Raw genomic sequence first — 23,248 nt, forward strand, 5'->3', positions numbered from 1 at the left:
AACCAAATACAGGAACTTGATATATTTGCAAAAAAAAAAAAAAAAACACAGGAATTTGATAAATCTACAAATAAATGTTTAAATCCTTAAATAGTGAAAAACGAACAAATGTTTAAATCCTTAAATGGTGAAAAACGAACGCAGTTTAACCACTTAATTCATATTGATAACACAATCAATTATTTTTGATAAAATAAAATTTAATATAGTAAATATAAGATTTATATAGTGTTAAAAAATAAATAAATAAAAGAAATAATTTGATCTAATTGGAGAAATTTCTGCAACTGCAAGTCAATATGTAACCAAATTAGCAAAGCTGCGACAAGAAACTGCAAGCTTTGTTGTTTGCCAACCCCCTATAGAATTCCTTTTTTTGTTTCTTCAGAACTTTCCAGCATTAAGCAAGTCCTTTCACAATCAATTGCATCTTTTAAGACCCCCTTTTTTTTTTTTTTTGAAAATTTTTAAATATATACTATATTTGTCTAAGTTAATATATAAAATTTATTTTATTTATGTTTTTAACCCTCTCTTTTTAAAATTATATATTCGCCCAGAAAAAAATATTTTTAGATCACCGCTAAATTCCGCGTAATTATATTTAAAATATATTCAAAATTCAAAAATATTTAAAAATATATAAATATTTTCTTTCTAAAAATACACTTAAAGAGACGAACAACTGAAAGTTGCCGCTCGTCTTGCCAACCCATGGCTTTCCTCCATTCATATATAACCTTTGAATTCATTTGTTTGAAGACCCCATCCCCATTATTTTTTCTTCAATTTCAAACGTCTTTCCTTTACTCTCTCCAATATTCATCTCTCTCCTTCAAACACCCAGGTACATTTCTTTTCTTTTATCCTTCGATTATATCGCCGTTTCGATTGCGATTAATCAATTTTTTTGGATTTCTTTTTGTGAAAGTTTTGGCTTCCTAATTTGTATAATTAGTGTAAAGTTTGGAATGCATAGTCATCCTTCAATTTTCTTTGGATATGTTCTTCTTGTCCAGCTTACCAAAAATGGGTATAAATTTCAAGTTAAAATCAATGTTAGATAAATCCCAATTAATATTCATGCTTGTATTTGTATCAATTTCTCTTTTTTTTTTTTTTTTTGTTAGTTAGTTTTCGATCAGGGTTTCAATTTGCAATCTCACGTCCTTAAAACGACTCCTGCGCCCCCATGTGTAAAGAATGTTAGATTGGATTGTGTGCATGTGACTCCTAAAGAGCTTGCAATGCAGGAAGTCTTGTGCATTGAAACACCTTTGTTTATCTTGTTTTTGATCCATTATTTTCCTCTTCCTTTTCGCTCTTTCAATATACATATATCTTTTGTTAAATTTCTGTGTTGATTAAAATTAATTTCTTTTTTGTTGATCAAGTACTCATTTTTTATTCTCAGTGTCTTGGGCACGTTTGGAGGGGATGAATGGAAGGATTTTTCATATGATAGTACTGCTTTGTGAGGCAACCGATGGCTTCAAACTAACTGCTATGTATTATTAATATTATAAATTGAAATTATGTACTAGACTTCTAAAGCCACCAAAGGATTGAAACTAAGTAACTTCAAGCCTTATTTAATTAAGGGCTAGCCAATTATCATGTTCTTAACATTTTATTTATCAGCGAAAGTTTGAACGGTTCTAGCATAATAAAATGATAAAATTTTCTGGCGCATAATTGTTGTGATAATGAGAAAAATATTGCGGCATTGCATGTGGAGCAGATTTTATTGGAGAAAACTACTCTTGGCTACTGTCACAATGACAGTAGTTGGAGTTTTGGTGCATACTATTGTATTTCCTTTTCCATTTAAGCGGTGGTTCGTTTCTTTGCCTATCATAGTGTCATCACACATGTCCTTGAATGGTAACTTGCAGTTAAGAGATACTGTTAATGAGGCAAAAGTTGAACAATCTCCCGTTGTTCAAACTGAGACTATTCTCTCAGTGAAATCTAAAGCGTCATCTAAGGCAGCTAGTGCCAGAGTCCCTCGAAAAAGAAATTCTATAGCCAGAAAGAGAAGAAAGAAGAATAAGGTAAATGATGATGCAAAGGTTGTTCCTCCTGTGCCTCCTCGCATTCCTGCGCCACGTCACTTGCAGGTAGAGACATCGAGAATTCAATATTGCTTCTTGTTTCGTTCTGATTAAAATATGGGAGCCGTTAGCAATGATATATTTTCCATGCTGTAATACTGCAGAGATATATTTGGTCCTTGTCACCAAATGATGCCCTCTTGTATGCTAAGAAAGAGATTGAACATGCTCCAGTGATTAGAGATGATCCTTTTCTATATGCCCCTATATTTCGCAATGTTTCTGTTTTTAAGAGGTATATCTTGTAACAGTTCTCACATTTTTGCTTCATATCCCTATTGGTAGTTCATGATTTATCATATTTGTGAAATATATGCATTATGATTGATTGATTGATAGAAGGTTTGAAACTGAAAACGCAATTTGGTTGTGCTGGTTTGAAATTGTAAATGAGGATATTATGGTAGATAAATGTTCTTATATTAATGTGGAGTCTTCTAATGATTTTCAGAAGCTATGAGTTGATGGAGCTGATAGTTAAAGTTTACATCTACCCTGACGGGAGTAGGCCTATCTTTCATCAACCCCATCTGAATGGAATATATGCTTCCGAAGGGTGGTTTATGAAGTTTATGGAGACAAACAGAGAGTTTATCACAAGGGATCCAGAAAAGGCTCACTTATTTTATCTTCCATACAGTGCACACCAGCTGGAGAAGACACTTTATGTGCCTAACTCACACAATCTGAGACCATTGTCAAAATTCATGAGAGATTATGCAAATATGCTTGCTGCAAAGTATCCTTTTTGGAACCGCACGCATGGAAGGGATCATTTTCTTGTTGCTTGCCATGACTGGGTACAGTAATCTTTTATCCTAGCTCTGAAATAGTTTGGATGGGAGGGTTTGATTTTATTACTGCTACCTATTTTAGGGTCAAAGACCTTTCAGAGTTGAGTTAGCTTTCCTCAGTTTATTTTCTATTTTCTACTTTTTACTTGCTTCTTTTCTAGTATAAATATAATTATTGTTGCTTCAAAAGAGCAACAGCTTTGATGAATGATGCATATCCTTTTCTTCCCAAAACTTCATCATTTTCTCTGCCAATCAGAATATTAGACTACTAGCTAGTGCACTATCTACGAGGTCTATCACATTTTTTTATGATCATAAATTAATGCGTTTATGTATATTCTTCAACAATAGGAGTATTGAAATACCAAACATTCCTTGCATATGACAGCTTTGAGTGTTAAAGGAAATGCTTATAACTTATCTGATGTTGTTCGGTTGAATCTGGCTCATCTTACCTACTAAGGTTGATTTTGAAGAAGTAACACTTGCGGATATAAGGCTTTGACTTTTTTTTTTATTTTTTATTTTTTTGAGACTTTGTTTTATGCAATTTAGTTTGGGATTCTAGATTCTAGTTTACTTGATCTATGGCAGGGTCCGTACACATTGAGTATGCACAAGGAACTAACAAAAAATACCATAAAAGCTCTATGTAATGCTGATGCGTCTGAAGGTATTTTTGATCCTGCCAAGGATGTTTCTCTACCTGAAACAACAATAAGGAATCCTAGTAGACCTCTTAGAAATGTTGGTGGTGGTATAAGAGTATCACAACGCCCGATTCTTGCCTTCTTTGCTGGAAACATGCACGGTAGAGTTAGGCCAATACTTCTCAAGTATTGGCATAACAAAGATGAAAACATGAAAATTTATGGGCCTCTACCAACCGGATTGTCTCGAAAGACGAGTTACATTCAGCACATGAAATCTAGCAGATACTGTGTATGCCCAATGGGTTATGAAGTGAACAGCCCTCGGATTGTCGAGGCCATATATTATGAATGCGTCCCAGTCATCATTGCGGATAATTTTTCCCTCCCTTTCAGTGATGTGTTAGATTGGAGTGCTTTCTCTGTTGTTGTGGTTGAGAAGGATATCCCCAAACTGAAGAAGATACTGCTAGCTATCCCATTGAGAAGATACCTTACAATGCTAACTAATTTAAAAATGCTGCAGAAACATTTTCTTTGGAATCCAAAACCCCTCAGATATGATTTGTTCCACATGATTCTACATTCCATTTGGTTTAGCAGATTGAATCAGATTCAAATTTCAAAGTCATAGTATTCTTAAATTACAAGCAAACTATAGGGACTGTGGATGATGAGATGAAAATACTAGTCGAGCCTCGGCGCAGGCTAACTGGGTTATGGACCTGATATAAGCATAATTTGCTGTACTGGAGCTGATTTGATCATCCATATCCGAGGTAATATCGTAATTAGCTATCAGCATTTATTCTTTTAGTTAGAAATTGTGTTAAAAATTATATTTCTGAATACTCTTTTACTATTTGCTTCATCTTCCTTGACCTTGGATGTGAACTTACTTCTAGAATGGGATTTTCTTTTATTCAAATTTTAGAAGTTTTATTGTTGAGTTTCCTTTTGCAGGGAAAGAAGAAAGGCAGCAGAGCAACCATTGTTGTTGTACATATATAGCAAGAGACAAGATTCAAACTTTATCTACTGCATTTATGAAGATTCAAACTTTCTTACTTTTGTTTTTTTACCCTTGATCTTTGAGCAAATGCCTGTGTATTGAACCCATGGCTCCCATCTAAAATAGATTTGCTTAATATAATTTATCAGGTTAAGCCTGTTTATTTGATGATAGGTGTTATTTTTATAGTATTTTAATATAGTTTTTATTAGGATTTTTAGTATTTTTAATTACTTTAATTAGTTTTTATTTATGTTTTTCAATAAAACTTTCTTATATCATATTTTACTTGATCTTGAGGAATTTTGCAAGATTTTTATAGAAAACCAGCAAAAAATGCAAGATAAGATCAATTGTTTAAGACTTTCAGCAAGTAGCACTCCCAGGGCGTGCTACCTGGCAACCCTGTACTATTCTTCATAGTTCAACTTGGGCCGAAATTTTATATGAAGCATGTGCTGTCCAAATGAAGTCCTATTTAGACGCTGGGAGAATCCTAATTGGAAGAAATACAAAGTCTAAACAGTTTCCTATTTCCAAGAGATTTCTTACTAAATAAAGATTCACTTTCCCAAACGAACATATAGATATTTCCAAAAAATTTATAAAGAGGGAGACTAGCCATACTAGGGGTGGAATCCATTCATTGTATATTTTATCTCTTGTTCAGTTGTTCTATTGTTTTCTACATAATTTTTTCTCTCTTTAAGAATTCAAATATTTAAGTTGGTGTTGAGATTAAAAGAAGCCCAGCAAACCAATCATTAATTAGTTTTTATTTTATTTTCAATATTCATGTTGATTATAAGAATTTTTCAAGTTTGATTGAGTTTTAAATAAATTATATATAAGTTATAAATTTTAATGATATGGACAGTTATTATTTTATATTAAAAAATTAAAATTTTTTATATTAAATTAAATTATGTTAAATATAATGTATTAATTGTAGTATTAATAATATGATAAGTTGAAGATTTATACAACTCTTAATTATTTAAAATAATTATTTATTCATAGATTTTAATGAAATAACGTGTTAATTGTTTTTTACATTAATTTTAAAATAAACCAAATTAATGAATTTTACTATCTTTCATTTCGCTTTTTTTTTATTTATCTCTATAAATTTCAATATTTTTAATCTATATTCCTGAACATATGCCTAACTATTAATTTTTACTTTAATAATAAAAAATCACGCTATATTTTTTTACTATTGATATATCTTTATAGTGTTTTTTAATAGCATAATAAAAGAAATTCACATAAAAATCTGTAAATTATATATATATATATATATATATATATATATATATATATATATATATATATTCTCTCAATTTTACTTTATTTTACTTTTTTTTCAAATATGCATAGCACGAGTACATTTCTAGTACATAAGAATTTGATAAATTTGTAATATCAAATAGTAAACAACTAAATACGTAAATTCATCATTGTATTTTTATAAAAAATATTATGGAACTATTTAGGCTCTAGTGTCTGTCTAGCCTATAAAAATGGGTAATGGCATTTTATATTGAAAAAATTATTATTTTTTAAATAAAAAAAGCTAATGAATTAAAACGTTATTTATCAATAATACCCATAAGATGGATCTTATTTATTTCATTTTCTCATTTAAATAATTAATAAGGATAAAATTAGCAAACTTTTAAAATATTTATTTTTATAATTTTTGTATAAAAAATAATATAGACTATTATTTATGTGATGAGGAATCGTATTTACAGAAAAAGAAAAAGAAAAAAGAGTATAAACGACATCGTTAGTTGATTTATTTCCCGTGTGAGACACTCTCACGTGCCACGACTCCAATGGAGCAAAGTTGACCAACAGAAAGCAAGCAGTCAGAAGTTTCAAACACGTCAAAGATTCAAGCTCCAACTAATAAGAAAACGCCACATCATATGCTTGTCCACGTGTAATCCAACCAACAAATTTCACAGCAAATAAGCTACTTGCAACTTCGCAAGTACACTGTACAAAAAGTAAAAAGCCCAGATTATGATTTAATTGACAAACAAGCCACTGAGACAAACTCCAGTGGTCGCCTAATTTTCAAAGACAAGGCGCCACCGATCAGGGGGGTATTAGTGTAACTTCGTGTTTCCCATTTCAGATTCGCTAATAAAAAAAGAAAAGAAATTAAATAATAAGGCAGAATCCTTCAAATTTGTGTGAATTAATTGAATTTCTCAATTCTCGATCTGATCAACTAAATGGAACTGTTCTCCCATTGAACCTCTTAGAAATCGAACTATTTTAGTTCATTCTCGGTCTCTGTTCCTTCACTGCTGAAATCCTCTGTGTTTGCTCTATGGCCGCACCGTTTTTCTCCACTCCGTTTCAACCGTACGTTTATCAGGTACTCTTCTTCTCACTCTCTTTCCTCAATTACAACTGTTTATTCTGGTACGTGGTTTTTGTATGTATTATAGCTTCCCTGTTTTTGGCTAGTGGGAAAATTGAGGTAAGGAAAAGAAAATTGAATTTCGTGTTTGTTTTAGTTATCCATAGAGATGCTTAGTTGATGTGTGTTTAGGTGAATTTAGGGTTCTGGAGTGGTTTTGGTGTTTGATCCGTGTAGGTTTGCATGCATTGTTGGAGATCGTGTTGTTATTTATTTTTGTATTTAGGGTTAAACTTGGTGGAGATGAGTTTGTTATCCAATTTGATAACTGCTTCATAATATAATATATGATCCTTACCTGAACGTGATTTTTGTGCAAATTATCATATTGGAAATATACATACGTGGAGGATAGAATGTAGTAGTTTGTTTGTTTGAAAAATCCAGATGACAAAGTGAGAATTAATATTGTACGGAATTTGAGGGAAGCAAATAGTTTAATGATACTGCGTAATGAATTTAGTTGAGCAATGATATGTTATGGGAAGAAAAAATTTGAATTAATATGCATATGGTATGTAAGTTGAAACTTTATTTGATTAGAAGTTAAATTGTTAAAATGGAAAATAACCATTTGGGAATACAAAACATAGAAGATTAATCAGGAATATTCACTTGTGTGTACGTGTAACATAATGAAGTTTGGAATAGAATAACGATTCATGATTGAGGTGTTAAGATCTGCGCTATATTGTGCTGCATTCTAAGGGGAACAACAAATGCCTGTGGATCATAAACACCATACACATTAGACATGTTTGCTTCCCTCTCTTTCTTAAGCAGGATCCTCTATTTTTTTTGGGATGTTACATTACATGTGGAAGAAGACACCAAACTCATAGTGAGCTTGTGCCTTATTTTGGACCTTGGTAGGCATTCTGTGGTACAACCCCTTAAGAAATGCACTGCTCTGCAGAATATAAGTAATAATAGCTCTTAGAGTTAGTTTCATTATGTAAAAGTCTAAATTGATATAGCAGCCATCTTGCTTTGGTATCTGCATTCTTGAGCAGGTATATAGTAGTACCATGATTTCACTTGATCTTCCTGAGGGTCAAATCTCCTTGATTGACAGCGGCCACTTCTCATCAGGATAGCCATTATTCAATAAGGAACCAATCACCTCATTACGACCTGGGTATATGTTTATAGGTTAGCTGCCCCCCACCTTCCTCCCTCAACTCTTTCTCTTCCCTTTTTCTCCTCTCTTGCATGCTCAGACCATTCTTCTACTAATAAATTTAAGTTAGCCATAACTATGCTAACAACTGCTCCTCTGATATGTTGTATAACCTATCCTGTTAGTCTTGGACCAATTGGATCCTCAACCACACGACCCGCCCCCCTCTTTCTTTCTTTTTTTTTTTTTTTTTTTTTTTCATGTTTTCACTCCTTTTCTCCTCTCTTGCATGCATACCATTCTTCTACTAATAAACTTAAGTTAGCATATCTATGCTAACAGTTGCTTCTCTGATATATTGTATAACATATTATTGTGTTAGACTTGGACCACTCGGGTTCCCCCTCACCCTCACCTGCCAAGAAAAACCCCTCTCCTCTTTCCTTCTGCCCTTAAGCTGCTTTTCATCTATAAACTACCATGAATGTGTATTTTGAGTGCTAACATATATTCCTCCCTTTCCCATTCAATGGCCATACCTGGAGTCCTAAATATTACCCACACCATCTTGCCTAGTGAGACTTGTTCAGTGTTCACAATTATTATTCTTCCTCTAGGCATTATAGTGCCAGCTAAAAAAAGGTTTCTTCTTCTTCTTTTTTTTTTTTTTTTTTTTTTTTTTTTTTTTTTTTTTATTGAACCTGGGTAGTGCCAGGTCACATGTGCATTTATTGCTAGACTATGCATGCGTGCGCAAGTTAAATGAGCAGTTTTATAATGGGAAGAAACCTATGATTTTACCTTTACAGTTTAATTTGAAAATTCTCCTGTTAATTGTCTATAAAATATGTTGTAGCACTTGACCACAGATATTAGGTTTTGGCTGTATTGTGACTTAAATGAACGCTGTCACTAGGTAATAACAACATTTTCCTGATGGACTATACCCCAAGAGCTGCTTTTATATTTGGAAGGTTTTCTCTGGTTATTTGTTTCATTTTTTCTAGGAGTTGAAAATTTGATTGATGAACAGTGGTGTGTTTTGATGAATTATAAAGACTGTTATTTGTGTTATTGGCCTTTTAGTTTCATTTCCGTTCTGTTTATGGAGACTGGTTTGATTTAGGGTTTGCCAATGTCTGTTCCTTTTCTGCGTTGTATAAAATACTTGAGAGCCTGTAGATCTTTTGATATTACGTGTTATGTATCTCATGAGGAATAATGCACTGTAGAGTCAGCAAGATGCGGTTATACCTTTCCAGATTTTGGGTGGTGAATCGCAGGTGGTTCAGGTTTGTGCAATAACTTTCCTAAGCTACATCCTAATTTTAGATTTCTGCTCTAAATTTTCTTTATTGGTATTGGTCCTTGCATGGTCAGATAATGTTGAAGCCACAAGAAAAGGTTGTTGCAAGACCAGGTAAATTTTTTTTTTTTTAAAAAAAAAAAAAAAAATCTTTGCAGTAGTTTTTGCAGCTGACTTACCTTATGGGTTTAAATTATGAAACATGTCCTCTATTATTATTCATAAAACTAATAGGCAGTGAGATTGTAGGTTCTATGTGCTTTATGTCTGGATCTGTTGAAATGGAAAATATCTACGTTCCTGAGAATGAAGTGGGTATGTGGCAGTGGCTTTTTGGGAAGACTGTCACAAGTATAGTCCTCCGTAATGCTGGTACAAATGATGGATTTGTTGGAATTGCTGCACCTTCTCTTGCAAGGATTCTCCCGGTTAGTTCTTCAAGCTCTACCAGATTCTTTAAATAATGCATCCATTGAGGACAGAGGTTGTATTATAATCAGGTTCATGGTGCTAAATTAAGTATGTAAACTATTGATTGATTTGTATCTGGCTTTTAATTTTGTAGATTGATTTGGCAATGTTTGGTGGAGAAATTTTATGTCAGGTAGATCTAACTCGCATTCTTTATTTGTTCCTTTTTTTGTTGGTTGGCTGAGGAAGTGTTCTATAGCATTTTTCTTCTATATTCCGTCCTGATACAATTTAGTTGCATTATACTGGTTGCTGATTTCTGTGGTGAATTACCTTTGGCTGTTTCCTTACTTTTACAAGCTGCAATTTTATGTGACTATATCAATATTTTATGTAGCCAGATGCATTCCTTTGCTCTGTCAATGATGTTAAGGTCAGCAATTCAGTTGATCAGAGGGCACGTAATGCCATGACTACTGCGGAGGTGAGATAATGCTGGTGGTATATGATTGCTTGCCATTGGTCCTTCAAGTAATAATTGTTCTGTTGTAAACCTTGTCCAATTATTAGTGGTGGTTATTGTTATCGTCTCTGATTTCTCTATATCCATCCTTTTGATGGGCATGTCAACGTCATTACTAGGGATTTTTGAGACAGAAGCTATCTGGACAGGGGCTTGCATTTATTCTTGCTGGAGGATCTGGTATGCATCTTCTGACATTACTAGATAACTAATACGTGGTCTTCTCAGAGTTAGGCTCAAACCTGTAATATGTGAGAATGCATTTGAAAGAGAGATGAGTTCGATTTTTTGAATGTTTTGGCCAGCTCAGTTATGAGTTCTTCATATTTGCCTTGCCCACCGGCTTGTTTCCTTGTCTTAACATAATTCCGTATCTCTGTTATTGATTATTGACTAATTACATTTGTTTATCACTTGTGTTGCAATAGTTTTTAAATCTCTTTTTCTCAGACTAACCATGAGAATTTTATGGATTTGATCTTGCTAGTCATACAGAAAAATCTTGAGGTGGGTGAGGTGCTATCTGTTGACGTATTATGCATTGTGGCTCTTAATACCACAGTAAACGTCCAAATTAAATACAATGGCCCAATCAGAAGGGCTGTCTTTGGGGTAACTTGCCTCTTCTTTTCTTATTTTACTCTTTATCTTCCTTCACATCCCCATCTTGTCACTGGAATCAGACATTTGCTTTTCATTTATTGTTGGAAACCTTATTTATCAAATTCAGAAATTCTGGCTGGTTCATATATAATGGACAAGAAATGTTACTAAAGATTGTTGCGTAATAAGACATTTGTGTCCGTTTCTTCACTGGAAAACGGCAAAATCTAGGACCACATTATTTTTGGTCCATCTTAAATACAAGTCCATGTTTACCTTTTGATACTTTAGGCACAGTTAAAAACTAACACCTGGAATTGGTCTTACTTGAATACTTAATCTCTTCCAATAAAAGAACTAGCTGTTCTTAGCTGATGCTGTGAAATTGCAGGGTGATAATTTAGTGACAGCGACTCTAACGGGACCAGGCATTGTCTTTATCCAGAGTTTACCGTTTCAACGATTTTCTCAGCGCATTGCTAGGTAACATCATTTTGCTGCATCAGTTGCAGTGTCTTTTTGTTTGTGTTTCCGACTGTGATATTGTAGAGTTTGCTGCATCCGTAACTTAAAGGTTTGACGCAGACAATATCTATTCCAATGACCGACGGTTGTGAATGGTTTGTGGTTTTCAGGGCAGTGACGTCCCCAAACATGAGAGAAAATCCAAAGTTCTTCGTTCAGATAGCCATTTTCTTTTTTCTGGCATATGTTGTGATTGTATCTTCATTAATTTTGACCGATGTGTGAATTATGTTATTTGATAGTGTCCATTTCCTCTTGCTTCCTGTAGGGAACCCCACACAGCAGTCCTTTATCAACCATTGTACTACTGCAGTTTATTTAACTTCAATATAGTCAAATCAATAGAAACAAAGTAATTCGAGTTGGCTTTCTTGGATTTACATTGATTATTCTTTGCACGATTTGGGAATGGATTTTTGAATCATATGTAGAGCATAGATTGTGCGGATAGGCAACCAAATTCGGGAATCTCTGACAATTACAAATCCAAAAAGATATAAAGAAGAATAGGATAAAATAACGAAGCAATTGGAGTAGAAGATGATATTCAGGATGATTTTTTTTAAACTTAAAAAAAAAAGATATAGAAAATAATAATAATAATGACAATAATAAATAATTAAAAATAATTGCATATTTATTGTAGGTAAAATGTGTTTTTGTTTACAAGTAAAACACCTATTTTATTTATGATTATTTGGTATAAATTGTGGTCTATCTTCTATTTCTCAATACCTTTTTATCCTCAAAATCCAAAATTAAAATTTACCAAAAAAAAAAAAATCCTAAAATTAGAGTAGAATAGCATTGTTACAAAACTAAAAATGAAATTTACCTTGTTACAAAATATTTAATTAATTAATAATTAATAATTTACAAAATATTCAAAGAAGACTTTTTTGAGTTAAATATTTGCAAAATATTAAAAAACATACTTTTTTTTTTTTTTTTTTTTTTTTTTTTTTTTTTTTAAGTTGGATAGGGCTAGCTTGTCCCAACAAATAACTCGGCCCAGGATAAACTATCGCTGAGCGCCCACCTCATATGACTTATGAGGGGATTTATCCCAAACAACGCATCAATTAACAAGAGAGCGCGAGCAGCCATTCGTGAAACAAGACCATAAACCGGTTCACCGCAAACAAAAACCATTATCAAGACCTTTATATATCCTAAAAACTGAAGCTTTCTACATTGTCTCCATACCTTTACCAATTCCATAACCACCTGAAAGGCACTCGTCTATGTCACTAACCCTAACCCACGATGATAATTGCCACTTGGAGTTCTCGCTCAGGCACGTTTAATTCTTCCAAGAGCCTTCTTTGAATCTCTCGAATTTTAGGGTTTTCTAGACAGAGATTTCGCCTTTCATTGTTGAAGAAAAAGTTTTCAAGCTCGTTATTCTCTCTCTCTCGATTTTTTCAATCGGCGATCGAAGATTTTTCTCTCGTGGTGTCGGCTTCCCGGATTCATCGTTGAAGATTTGGATCGCCATTGTTTTATCTGATTTGTGTGTGTCGGTCTTTTTAAAGTGAAGATTGGGGATTGTTTCTCCTGTTAATGCGATCTGTGAATTCTCATTGAAAGCCCCATGAATTTTTCTCGGGGTTGAATGAATTGTCCGAATACTGTGTATCTCAAGTGGTTATTGCTGGCTTAAGACGCTTTCTGGTATATTGTTGATCGGTTGAAAGTTCCAACACTTTTGGCTTTATCACGTAGAGGTAGAGGCGAGGAGCGGGAAGAAGAAGGAATCATCGAAGAGACCTTCATTAGTTGGTTTGATTGTCCTCTCTTGAGTACTTGAAGAAAGATAGAGAAAAAAAAAAGTTCATCTTTGTATTGTTATATTTTTGTTTGAATTCAGTTGAATATCAGGCCACTTTTTTTTTTTTTACGGGCCATTCATTGCTTATAGTTTATCTATCTAGGCTTCTTGTGTGTGCTATATCTTTTGATTATATTTTATAAAATTTAGTGACAAAAAAAAAAAAAAAAAAAAGAAGCAATGGCTGTGTATTACAAGTTTAAGAGTGCAAGAGATTATGATTCAATCCCAATGGACGGTCCATTTATATCGGTTGGTACTTTGAAAGAAAAAATTTTTGAATCAAAGCATTTGGGCAGGGGTACCGACTTCGACCTTGTGGTCACTAACGCCCAAACTAATGAAGGTTGGTGTTATTCTATTATAGTTTTAATCAATCCTCAACTGAATTTAAACTTTCTAGGGTCTTCGACTTTTGTTGGTTTAACAATGGTTTATTGTTCTATTACTTGATTTATTTCACTTTATGTTTAGTCAATTAAGTCTGTTCGCAGCCTCAAGTTAATGGTAAAAGCACTGTATTCAGGGATCTTCCTCTAGCTTGTTACTCATAGTTTACTGCTGAGGTTGTGCCTGAGGGTTCAGCAATTATGGATGGATTTGATGAAAAAGGTTTTCTTTGGTTATTAATGAAAAGGAACAAAAAAAAAAAAAAAGCAATAATGTATAGTAGTTAAGGTGATCTTTTTGACCCTATCATATTGGGAAGAACTGCGTGAGAGATTGCATGACTATACATAGTGGAAACCAAATTGCTTCACTTATCAAGCTATGGTTATTGGGGTTTATTTGTTTTGGTCTAGTTTTCATTATTTGGAATAAGTGACTGGCTCCACTATGGGGATTATGTTTGGATAAATTGTAAGTTTGGTTTCCTTGTTTATTATCCTTTCAGTGTTTATAGGTTTGTTATTCTCTGTTTTGCAATTTCAGAATATCTTGATGAAGCAATGTTAATCCCAAAAAATACCTCTGTGTTAATTCGTCGGGTTCCAGGAAGGCCTCGCATGCCCATTGTTACTGAGCAAGAGTACTATCTCAACCCTTTAATATTTTGTTCACTTAACCAACTTTCTTTAAATTAGATCAATTTAAAGAAAATTCTGATCATCATATATTGTAGGAGTCTAATTTGCCGATAAAAAGGTGTCTGTCCTTGGTTTAATATTGTAGATGTATTGCAATGGTAATTGCAAATTATGAGGGCTTGCCATGAGTTTGGTCATGTTATATTTTGCAGGCCAAAGGTAGAAACTAAGGTGGATGACACACCAGTAGAAAAGAGTAGTTTTATGACTGCTGAGACATCTGCCATGAAATATGTAAGCTTCAGAGCGAACAATGTTTGCTTGCATTTCAATCTAGTGATGTGCATTCCATAATTGCAATTTATCAAGGTTGGATAATAATTTGACTTTACAGACTGAAGATACTGACTGGGATGAGTTTGGGAATGACTTGTATGCAATTCCTGAAGTACCAGTTGTTCAATCTAACAATGCAGTTCTTGATGCTCCTCCTACCAATAAGGCTGATGAAGACAGCAAAATAAAGGCATTGATTGATACTCCGGCCTTAGATTGGCAACGGTTAGATGCCCTTATTTTGTATTATCTGATAAATGTATTGATTATTACTGCCTTTGGAAATTGTTTTTGTTGCTATATATGCTAAATTGTCTGCTGGATCTGCAGTCAAGGTGCTGATGGATTTGGCCCTGGTAGAGGTTTTGGAAGGGGTATGGGTGGAAGAATGGGTGGACGTGGCTTTGGTGATTATCTTATACCTGTCTTTATGTGTGTGTGTGTCTGCCTGCATACCTTTCCTACTAATTTTAGTATTCATCACTTCACTGAGATATTTCCTTCTGGTTATTCACGAATGTAAATTTATTTCCAATATTTATTATTGAAAACTGAAATAAATATGTCTTTTGTTGAGGTCGATTAGGGTTGGAGCGAAAAACGCCTCCACAAGGCTATGTATGTCACAGGTGCAAGGTGCCAGGTATGTATATAAATGTAAAAGATGGGCCTTCAGTATCAATCATACAGGGAGAAGAAAAATATTTCTTCTTGGTATGTGCTTGTCTGAAATTGAGCTTATTTGCCTACTTCCTTGACTCAGGACATTTTATTCAGCACTGTCCTACAAATGGTGATCCAAACTATGATATCAAGAGAGTAAAACCTCCTACTGGTATTCCAAAGTCAATGCTAATGGCAACCCCTGATGGTTCATATGCATTGCCTAGTGGTGCAGTTGCCGTTCTGAAGCCCAATGAGTAAGCTCACTATGTTCTGTGATCTTGTATTTTTCATCCACATAGTTATAAAAATGTGTTAATCAGCTTGAAGTCCATCATAACTTGTTAAATCTGTACAGGGCTGCTTTTGAGAAAGAAATTGAAGGCTTACCTTCGACACGATCTGTTGGTGATCTTCCACCAGAACTTCACTGCCCATTGTGCAAGGAGGTTATGAAAGATGCTGTATTAACAAGCAAATGTTGTTTCACGAGCTTTTGCGATAAGTGTAAGTTATAAATTTTGCCCCATGTTTTCATATTGTTTCTTTTAATGCAAATCAGGATGCAGATAGTAGCATAACGGTTCACTGCAACACTCAGCAATTTGGCATACTTTTTTGAATATTGCTTTCCCTTGCTTAATAAAAGCAAGAGATGTGAACTTCCATGCTTTACTGCAATAATATAAATGATTTGCTTTACTGCAATAATATAAATGATTTCTTTATCTCAGGAATATAGCTTTTTTCTACATTCATCATGCGCTCATCCTTTGTTCTAATCAACCCAGGTATAAGAGATTATATAATCTCAAAGGCAAAGTGTGTGTGTGGCGCAACAAATATTCTTGCTGATGATCTTCTTCCAAATAAAACGCTTAGGGATACAATCAACCGTATTTTGGAATCTGGTAACAGTAGTGCTGAAAACGCAGGAAGCACCTTTCAAGTTCAAGGTTGGTTTTCATAAGTTGAAATTCACACACATAAGGTTATGTAAGGACAATATCATCCTTGTTTTTCTACTTCAGATATGGAGTCTGCTCGCAATCCACCTCCTAAGATTCCATCACCTACACAGTCTGCTGCATCTAAGGAAGAGCAGAAGCCCCCTCCTGTTATGAAAGAAACTGCAATTCCAAATACGAAGGAAAAAGTAGACGAGGAGAAGCCGGTTGTCCTCATACAGCAAGTTCCTGAGAAGCCAAAGATTCCTAAAGTAGCTGATGTATCTGAAGCTACCCATGAGTCAATGAGTGTGAAGGAGCCAGCATCACAAGGTAGTGCTCCACTGGCCGAGGAGGAAGTGCAGCAGAAGCTGGCTCCCAGTGATCCAGGTACTGGTTTATCCTAAATTTATTCACTGGTGTATGAGATAGGAGATGCCAAGTAATCCTCTACTTTCTCCCATTTAATAATACTTGATACTATCCATCCCTCCTGTCTTCAGTTCTTCAGGTAAATATCTCATGACAGTGGTCTAACTAATTATGCTCTTTGCTCTGTCAGGGAAGAAAAAGAAAAAGAAAAAGGTCCGCATGCCTCCTAATGGTAGGTTATTGTTTTTTGTAAACTTGCCTTGTTTAGTAGGAGATTCTCCAATATTCATGTCCATCAGGACATGCTATTGGATAATTTATTGTGCATTTAAGCATCTTATTAGTTGATGGTATGAAGATTATTAGTTACTACTGGCAATGCTTCAGATTTGTGGAGAGCCTCTCAAGACCTCGCAGCTGAGAGTTATATGATGCCTCTTGGCCCATCTCCCTTCAATAATCCTTTTTGGAATGGCATGCAACCTGGTATGGAAAGTTACATGAATCCTTATGCTGCAGGTCCCATGCCCTTCATGGGTTATGGACTCGGCCCTTTGGATATGCCATTTGGGGGCATGATCCCTCCAGACCCCTTCAGTGCACCAGGTTATATGATGCCAGTTGTACCCCCTCAGAGGTATGAGCAATGTGTTGTTGTTGGTATTTTCAATTTTTTTCTCTCTGAATTACTTGGATTATTGCCTTCTATCTTCTTTAGGGATCTTGCAGAATTTGGAATGGGCATGAATGCTGGACCACCAGCAATGAGCAGGGAGGAATTTGAGGCTCGGAAAGCTGATTTGAGGAGGCGGCGTGAAAATGAGAGGCAAGCTGAAAGGTAATACAATTTTGTAGACTTAAAACAAAAGACGTAGATATCTGTGAAGGTTTTTTGATGTGGAGTTCTGAAGTTAGACTTTTTTATACACAGATGTTAGTGAACCTAGGTTGGAAATTTTTTGCTTAGGATACTTATTTACCTCACTTCTACGGAATATCACTGAATCATAACCTCGAGGATAGGAGTTATTCTGTGCCAGATATTGTATGGGACCAGAATATAGTGACCATTTAAGTCCCTTTTATACTACTCTATGAAGTGAAAGCAAGCTCTCATGTATTCTTTTGTTGCGTGGAATGTGTGATGATTGTTGGTTATCTATATTACAGCTAGTCCTTCAAATTTTATTTGTTACATGATTGAAATGTTCAATGTCTTTCTGCATCAGGGAGTTTTCCAAAGAGAGAGAATTTGGTAGAGAAGTGAGCAGCACTGGTGATATTTCTTCGATGAAATCTGTATGTGTTCTTTATTGTTTAAATTACTGTTTCTCCCTCATTTCCATGTACTGTAGTGGTTATCTTCTGTGGCGTCAAGCAAAATTTCGCAAGATAAGACCCTTTCTTTTTGCTTTTTTGTCAAGAAAAATGGAAATAAAAAATAGATTCTTCCTGCAGTTAGGTTGAGAAAAATCCTTTTTTCATCTGATCCTTTTTCATAAGCATTTGAAATTGGAAATTCATAGTTTGTAGCAGCATCCTCCTAGTCCCCCATCCCTCTCCTGTTCCTCATTCTTCCAAAAAAGACATTTAGGCATTGAGGGGGTAGAGAAACGCATGGAACCATCTGCAGCTTTTGGCGAGAGCAGACAGCCACAGATACTCAGCCCGCCTTTAAGGCTGTGGCCTCCCTGTGCTTTTCTCTCGCAGCCTCTCCTTTCTATTTTTTTATTTTATTTTTGTCTTATTATTATTATTATTATTATTATTATTATTATTCCTTTTTTCATATGCGGGTTCCTTGATTAAAAGTTTCCATTTATTTTTAGCTTAAGAAACTGATTCCCTCTAGATGTAAAGATTCATCAAATACGATCTTAAATAAATAATTTGAATCTTATTTACTAGGTTGAAAAAATGTTCAATTTTTAACTCGAAATTTAACACTCTTCTTGAAGACCTAGCCGGATGCCACTTTTAAATGATAATAATACAATCAAAAGTCAACATTAAAAAAAAAAAAAAAAAAAAAATTGGAACCAAATGGTAAAGTTCCAGAGAACAATGTTCTTACCAAAAATAAAAAAATGTAAATAAAGGTAAAGTTTATTGAAAAAATGCAGCAGCAAAAGTGTACTAAGTAGTGAACATTTAACAATTGCTGTTTTCCTTGTTAGCGGGTTGAAGTAATTAAAGGGCATGTTCCGTGGCCCATGTACAAATTGATGGACTTTCGTAGTTATTCTAAGGGGGCCTGTGCTGTGATCCTTCGGGATTTAATTTTTGTACGTATAGCTTACTATATTGAGCACAACTACTTGCTTCTAATTTATTTTTGCTGTTGGCCCAGAAATCAATTCCGCCATCTTCAAGTGGTGATCCTCATCCTCACCACCGCCATAGACCTGAGAGGCCGTCGCCTGCACGAGAGCTTGAGCCACCGCCTCCTCCACTGCCACGTCCTTCCAAAAGAAAATCCGACCATGACAGAGATCGCGATTATGACTACCACGACTATGATCATGACAGAGATAGAGATAAAGACAAAGCTGAACGCGATCACCGTCGCCATCATCACCACCATCACCGATCAGAATCCTCTGCAAAATCCTCCTCTGAGACGGCAGTTAAGCCTGCTTCAGCAGCAACAATAGCAGACCGCAAGAGTAAAGCAAGCGTTTTCTCTCGCATTAGCTTCCCGGAAGGAGAAACAACCACAAAGAAGCGGAAGGTGTCTTCGTCAGGTGAAGCTACTGCGACAGCAGCCTGTGGTCCCCCTTCATCTTCTACTCATCATAAGTCTTCTTCGTTAGCTAATGGCCATTACGATTCGTCTTCGAAGGCTGCATCAGTTTCTGCTGGCGGTGGAGGCAAAAAGGGTAGCACTGCTGTCATGGACTATGAATCTAGCGACGATGAAAGGCATTTTAAAAGGAAGCCATCGAGGTATGAGCCCTCGCCGCCTCCGCCGGTGGGGTGGGAAGAGGATGCTAAGCATTCAAGAGGGTCGAGGGAGAGGGAGAGGGAAAGGGAACGCAAGCATAGATAAAGGAGGGAAATTGAAGAAACGCCTCTGCCATTCCTGGAAGCTGCAGCGCGTGGCTATGGAGGCAATTGGTGCCGCCCTCCTGAAAGCCATAGATGGGGTATAATTGTCGCCGCGAGGGACTATTGTAAATGAATTGCAAGGCGATGATTCCTATGCTATGTTTTCCTCAAACATTTGCAATATTTGAGTCTGTCCTTACATTTGGATATTTATGATTAAGAATATAATAAACCATTTCATTCCACATATAATCTTTTAATAATTTATTTATTTGTTATGATATCATAACTCTATTGAATGTTTTCTATTTTTGTTGTCCAAGATCATTGGGGTAATGGTAAATGACTTGTTTAGTCCCTCAAGTTTGAGTTTTATTATAATTATCCCCCTTTTCTTGTTTGGTTGATTTATCTTTACAGTTTAATCATAATAAACTTATTAGTGCTTTACTTTTAAATGGTTTAATAAAATTAAATCTTAGAAATATAAAAATTTTTTGAATGAGGGATTATATAGTTATATACCCTTAGTCGAGGTCATTCTTTTACATCCTACAGCTTGTTTAATACTTGATCCGTCTTGAAAATGGCCAAATCCAGAGCAAGAATCAACATAAACTCAAATAGTTCTTGTTCCATGCAGTGATAGATATATTAAATTAAAGGTCAAGATCTCAAATATGATTATTTGTACAAACCTTTGTGGCTCTCGTTTTGCTTACTGCTTAATGAAGACAATTAGGTTTAACCATATGTTAATGTTTTATGAGGTTACATTGTTGGGATGTTTAACCGAGGCTTGCCAAAACTAAAGGAGTCCAGCCAGCCAAAGTAAAATCAATCAGACCAAACATCAACTGGAGTGATCTTTTTGCCATCTTGCTGTTGTTTTAGGTATGTTCCATTGTAAATGGCCTAAGTTCAGTACCATGATCTCTAAGGTCTTCAACACATATAATCATTTTTAATATTCTCATGCAAAAGGGAAGAAAACTTGACAGTTGAAGTCTATGATAATTGAGCATGTAACTTCTGCAATGTCAAAATTACCATGGAATGTTTTACTTGGGCCCAGCCACTGCAACACAACTAGCCACATACAAGAAAAGAAACTAAAAAGCTAAAAGCTTCAGCACACATTTACTTTGAAAGTCTGAGATATCGGTAAAAGAAATCAACTAAGCTATGCTGCCCCTGATCTGTGAATCCTGCTAGTAATGCCCATAGTAGAAAAAACACCTGCAAACAAAGAAATAATATGTAAAGAGAAAACCTAACCAATAGAAAAGTAGTTGACATTGACGAGTCTATAATAAACTAATAAGGATAATGAGATATCAGGCAACCGAAGTTGCATACTTGCATGAGTTAAGCAAAATGAAAATCAACTGATATGATATTTATATAGTTGGGTAATTTATCTACCAGCTACAATATTAACTTCAGAAATAATAGCATTACATGAGCACGCTAGCATCTACGGTAGCCATAATAACATATCAAAAACCTAATAGTTACATAACATGTATATGTGAATAACCTTGATCTCTTTGTCTCTGAATGCTTTAGGACATCTATGGACTCATCCAAATAAAAATAAACAAATAAATTTTCACACTCTTCCTCTCCTGGAACCTAAAGTTCTTACTGAATTATCTCTTCTTAGCATCTCTCTATAATAATGTCATTATGGTTCTTATTCTGAACCAGAAAGCTATTTATTTAATTAAAAAAGCCCAATAAATAAGCATCAATAATCGTTTCAATTTTGCAATCTCTCCATTAACTATGGTTACTTACATACAACTTGCAAAAGAGCTAATTTGCGGTAACCATATCAATATTTCCATCTGCTCAGTAACAGGAATATATAACATCAATTACTATAACAAAAATGTTGCTTCATATTCCTACAACATGCCATTAAATGCAAAGTTTATACCAGAGGCAACCCTCATTGCTCCCGAGTCTAGTCAAAAGTATATGTTCATCCAAAAAGTTGCAAGTTGCTACAACATATCATATCATATCATGATCCTAATGTGACAAACTGAATGCTTCAAATGAACAAACTCATAATATTTGCCATTGTTGTGCTACATAAACAAAAATCTGGCACAACCCAAAAAATCTCAATGAAATATAATCCATAGAGTTTGAAATTCAAGTAAACTTCGTTTCAGACCAACAATTTAGGCAGCATACATTGAAGACTTTTGCTAGAGAATGGTGAGCCATAAGCACTTAGAGGAAAAACCAGCACATCTAGTTAGCTAAATAAACATGAAAGTCATCATTTAGTGAATTCCTTATGAAAGTCATCACTCAGTAAATTCTTCATTATAAGAATACGTTCATGGAATTTTTACAAACAAATTAAGGTTCTTTGCAAAACCAAAACCAAAGCAAAATTCACGCTCAGCCTACACAAAAATAAGCATTCTTTGATTTCTTTCCATAAAATTAAAAATCCAAGCTTATAAACCAATGCAACTGAAATTTCCATTTCTAAAGTACTAATTTCAGTACTGCATTCTATTATGTATATATATATAAAAAAAAAACACAGACCTTAATTGTTAAGCGGATTATGATGGGATCATCCCCGTCTTCCTCGCGTAGGCAAAAATCCCTCCAGCCTCAATCACCGGACCAGCATCTCCAATGGGCTTAAGTATGTATTCCTTTCCAGTCGTGTGATTAATCAAGCGACCCTCTGCAAGCTCAATGGTCACCACATCCCCAGTTTTGCATTCCTCACAAATCCTAACCTCTGATTCCAGAGGATAAATTTCTCCGGTGGCCACCGAGTTCCTGAAGAAGATCCGAGCATAAGATTCCGCAACCACAGCCGCAACGCCAGCCGCACCAAGAGCCACCGGCGCGTGCTCACGCGATGATCCGCATCCAAAATTATCGCCTCCAATCACTATTGAGTATTTGGTCTTCGTTTCACCCGGTTCAATGAACCTGGTTTCATAAGAGGCTGGAAGGCCAATTAAGGCATAAGAGCCAAGCTTTTCGTATTCGGCTGGGTTTGAAGGTACAAGGGTTAGATACTCGGCGGGAATTATTTGGTCGGTGTCGATGTTGTCTCCAACAACGTAGCAGAGTCCATGAAAAGTGGTTGCGATTGTGGAAGTGGTGGAAGAGGGAGTGGCGGTGGAGCGTGGAACGAGGACAGAACGCGCGTTGGAGGTGAGCGGTTTGAAGGTTGAGTGTGGATGAATAGAGGGGAGTTTTATAGACCGAGGAGATGAGAAAGAAAGGGAGGGTTTGGAAATGGAGGTAGCTATTGATGCTTTAGGCTTTAGCGAGATAGTTGAGGCAGCGGTCGCCATTTTTGGTACAGCAAATTGCAGAGGTTGCAAGACAGATCCAAGGGGAAAACTGAATGGAGCTCCGGACGTAATTTCTTAAACAATAAATTAAGTGGAAATTGTTAGCTATTGATATTCTGCCACGTATAAAAGAGTTGATGATCAGGAGCCGCCGGTCTGGGCTATATATGGCAAAAAAAAAAAA

General features: G+C 35.2%; 4 protein-coding genes across 6 annotated transcripts; 3 read left to right on the forward strand and 1 right to left on the reverse strand.

Annotated features, from left to right (window-relative positions):
* Positions 1-673: 673 nt before the first annotated feature.
* On the forward strand, positions 674-4,741 carry LOC105632291 (Exostosin family protein). Its single transcript, XM_089720289.1, has 6 exons — positions 674-847; positions 1,415-2,120; positions 2,219-2,349; positions 2,566-2,914; positions 3,506-4,340; positions 4,525-4,741. Exons 2-5 carry the CDS (start codon positions 1,707-1,709, stop codon positions 4,193-4,195), a joined length of 1,584 nt encoding a protein of 527 aa, XP_089576415.1. The 5' UTR covers positions 674-847; positions 1,415-1,706; the 3' UTR covers positions 4,196-4,340; positions 4,525-4,741.
* A 2,020-nt stretch (positions 4,742-6,761) lies between these two features.
* On the forward strand, positions 6,762-11,878 carry LOC105632289 (hypothetical protein). Its single transcript, XM_012214632.4, has 10 exons — positions 6,762-6,965; positions 9,363-9,422; positions 9,511-9,550; positions 9,686-9,864; positions 10,002-10,040; positions 10,245-10,331; positions 10,490-10,550; positions 10,858-10,982; positions 11,365-11,456; positions 11,609-11,878. The coding sequence occupies exons 1-10, from the start codon at positions 6,918-6,920 to the stop codon at positions 11,721-11,723; spliced, it is 846 nt and encodes a 281-aa protein (XP_012070022.1). The 5' UTR covers positions 6,762-6,917; the 3' UTR covers positions 11,724-11,878.
* Positions 11,879-12,574: 696 nt separating this feature from the next.
* Positions 12,575-19,975, forward strand: LOC105632288 (E3 ubiquitin ligase PARAQUAT TOLERANCE 3). 3 transcript variants are annotated; one of them, XM_037638188.2, is made up of 15 exons: positions 12,575-13,675; positions 14,263-14,359; positions 14,570-14,651; positions 14,752-14,918; positions 15,024-15,100; positions 15,271-15,336; positions 15,457-15,613; positions 15,715-15,863; positions 16,148-16,312; positions 16,388-16,693; positions 16,866-16,907; positions 17,063-17,312; positions 17,394-17,513; positions 17,905-17,974; positions 19,026-19,975. In XM_037638188.2, exons 1-15 carry the CDS (start codon positions 13,510-13,512, stop codon positions 19,722-19,724), a joined length of 2,613 nt encoding a protein of 870 aa, XP_037494116.1. In that variant the 5' UTR covers positions 12,575-13,509; the 3' UTR covers positions 19,725-19,975. The 3 variants fall into 3 exon arrangements, with proteins under 3 accessions (XP_037494116.1, XP_037494119.1, XP_089576424.1); XM_037638191.2 differs by having other exon boundaries at positions 15,280-15,336; XM_089720298.1 differs by lacking the exon at positions 14,263-14,359 and having other exon boundaries at positions 13,548-13,675.
* A 742-nt stretch (positions 19,976-20,717) lies between these two features.
* Positions 20,718-23,167, reverse strand: LOC105632287 (3-isopropylmalate dehydratase small subunit 1). The gene is made up of 2 exons (XM_012214630.4): positions 22,295-23,167; positions 20,718-20,962 (listed from the first exon to the last, which is right to left on the reverse strand). Exon 1 carries the CDS (start codon positions 23,062-23,064, stop codon positions 22,312-22,314), a length of 753 nt encoding a protein of 250 aa, XP_012070020.1. The 5' UTR covers positions 23,065-23,167; the 3' UTR covers positions 20,718-20,962; positions 22,295-22,311.
* Positions 23,168-23,248: the final 81 nt, after the last annotated feature.

The sequence above is a fragment of the Jatropha curcas genome, chromosome 4, assembly GCF_041381405.1.
Source record: "Jatropha curcas cultivar XTBG-Jc1 chromosome 4, XTBG_Jcur_1.0, whole genome shotgun sequence".
NCBI classification, from domain to species: Eukaryota; Viridiplantae; Streptophyta; class Magnoliopsida; order Malpighiales; family Euphorbiaceae; genus Jatropha; species Jatropha curcas.

What these genes read in the sequence shown, in the direction of transcription:
- LOC105632289 (XM_012214632.4), top strand. Translation starts at nt 6,918, where the DNA reads ATGGCCGCACCGTTTTTCTCCACTCCGTTTCAACCGTACGTTTATCAG. An exon ending in GTGAATCGCAGGTGGTTCAG is followed by an intron (nt 9,423 to 9,510) that starts GTTTGTGCAATA and finishes TTGCATGGTCAG; the next exon opens with ATAATGTTGAAGCCACAAGA. An exon ending in TATTCTTGCTGGAGGATCTG is followed by an intron (nt 10,551 to 10,857) that starts GTATGCATCTTC and finishes TGATCTTGCTAG; the next exon opens with TCATACAGAAAAATCTTGAG.
- LOC105632288 (XM_037638188.2), top strand. Translation starts at nt 13,510, where the DNA reads ATGGCTGTGTATTACAAGTTTAAGAGTGCAAGAGATTATGATTCAATC. An exon ending in CCGGCCTTAGATTGGCAACG is followed by an intron (nt 14,919 to 15,023) that starts GTTAGATGCCCT and finishes CTGGATCTGCAG; the next exon opens with TCAAGGTGCTGATGGATTTG. An exon ending in AATGAGAGGCAAGCTGAAAG is followed by an intron (nt 17,514 to 17,904) that starts GTAATACAATTT and finishes TTTCTGCATCAG; the next exon opens with GGAGTTTTCCAAAGAGAGAG.
- LOC105632287 (XM_012214630.4), bottom strand. Translation starts at nt 23,064, where the DNA reads ATGGCGACCGCTGCCTCAACTATCTCGCTAAAGCCTAAAGCATCAATA.
- LOC105632291 (XM_089720289.1), top strand. Translation starts at nt 1,707, where the DNA reads ATGAGAAAAATATTGCGGCATTGCATGTGGAGCAGATTTTATTGGAGA. An exon ending in CTGCGCCACGTCACTTGCAG is followed by an intron (nt 2,121 to 2,218) that starts GTAGAGACATCG and finishes GTAATACTGCAG; the next exon opens with AGATATATTTGGTCCTTGTC. An exon ending in TTGTTGCTTGCCATGACTGG is followed by an intron (nt 2,915 to 3,505) that starts GTACAGTAATCT and finishes GATCTATGGCAG; the next exon opens with GGTCCGTACACATTGAGTAT.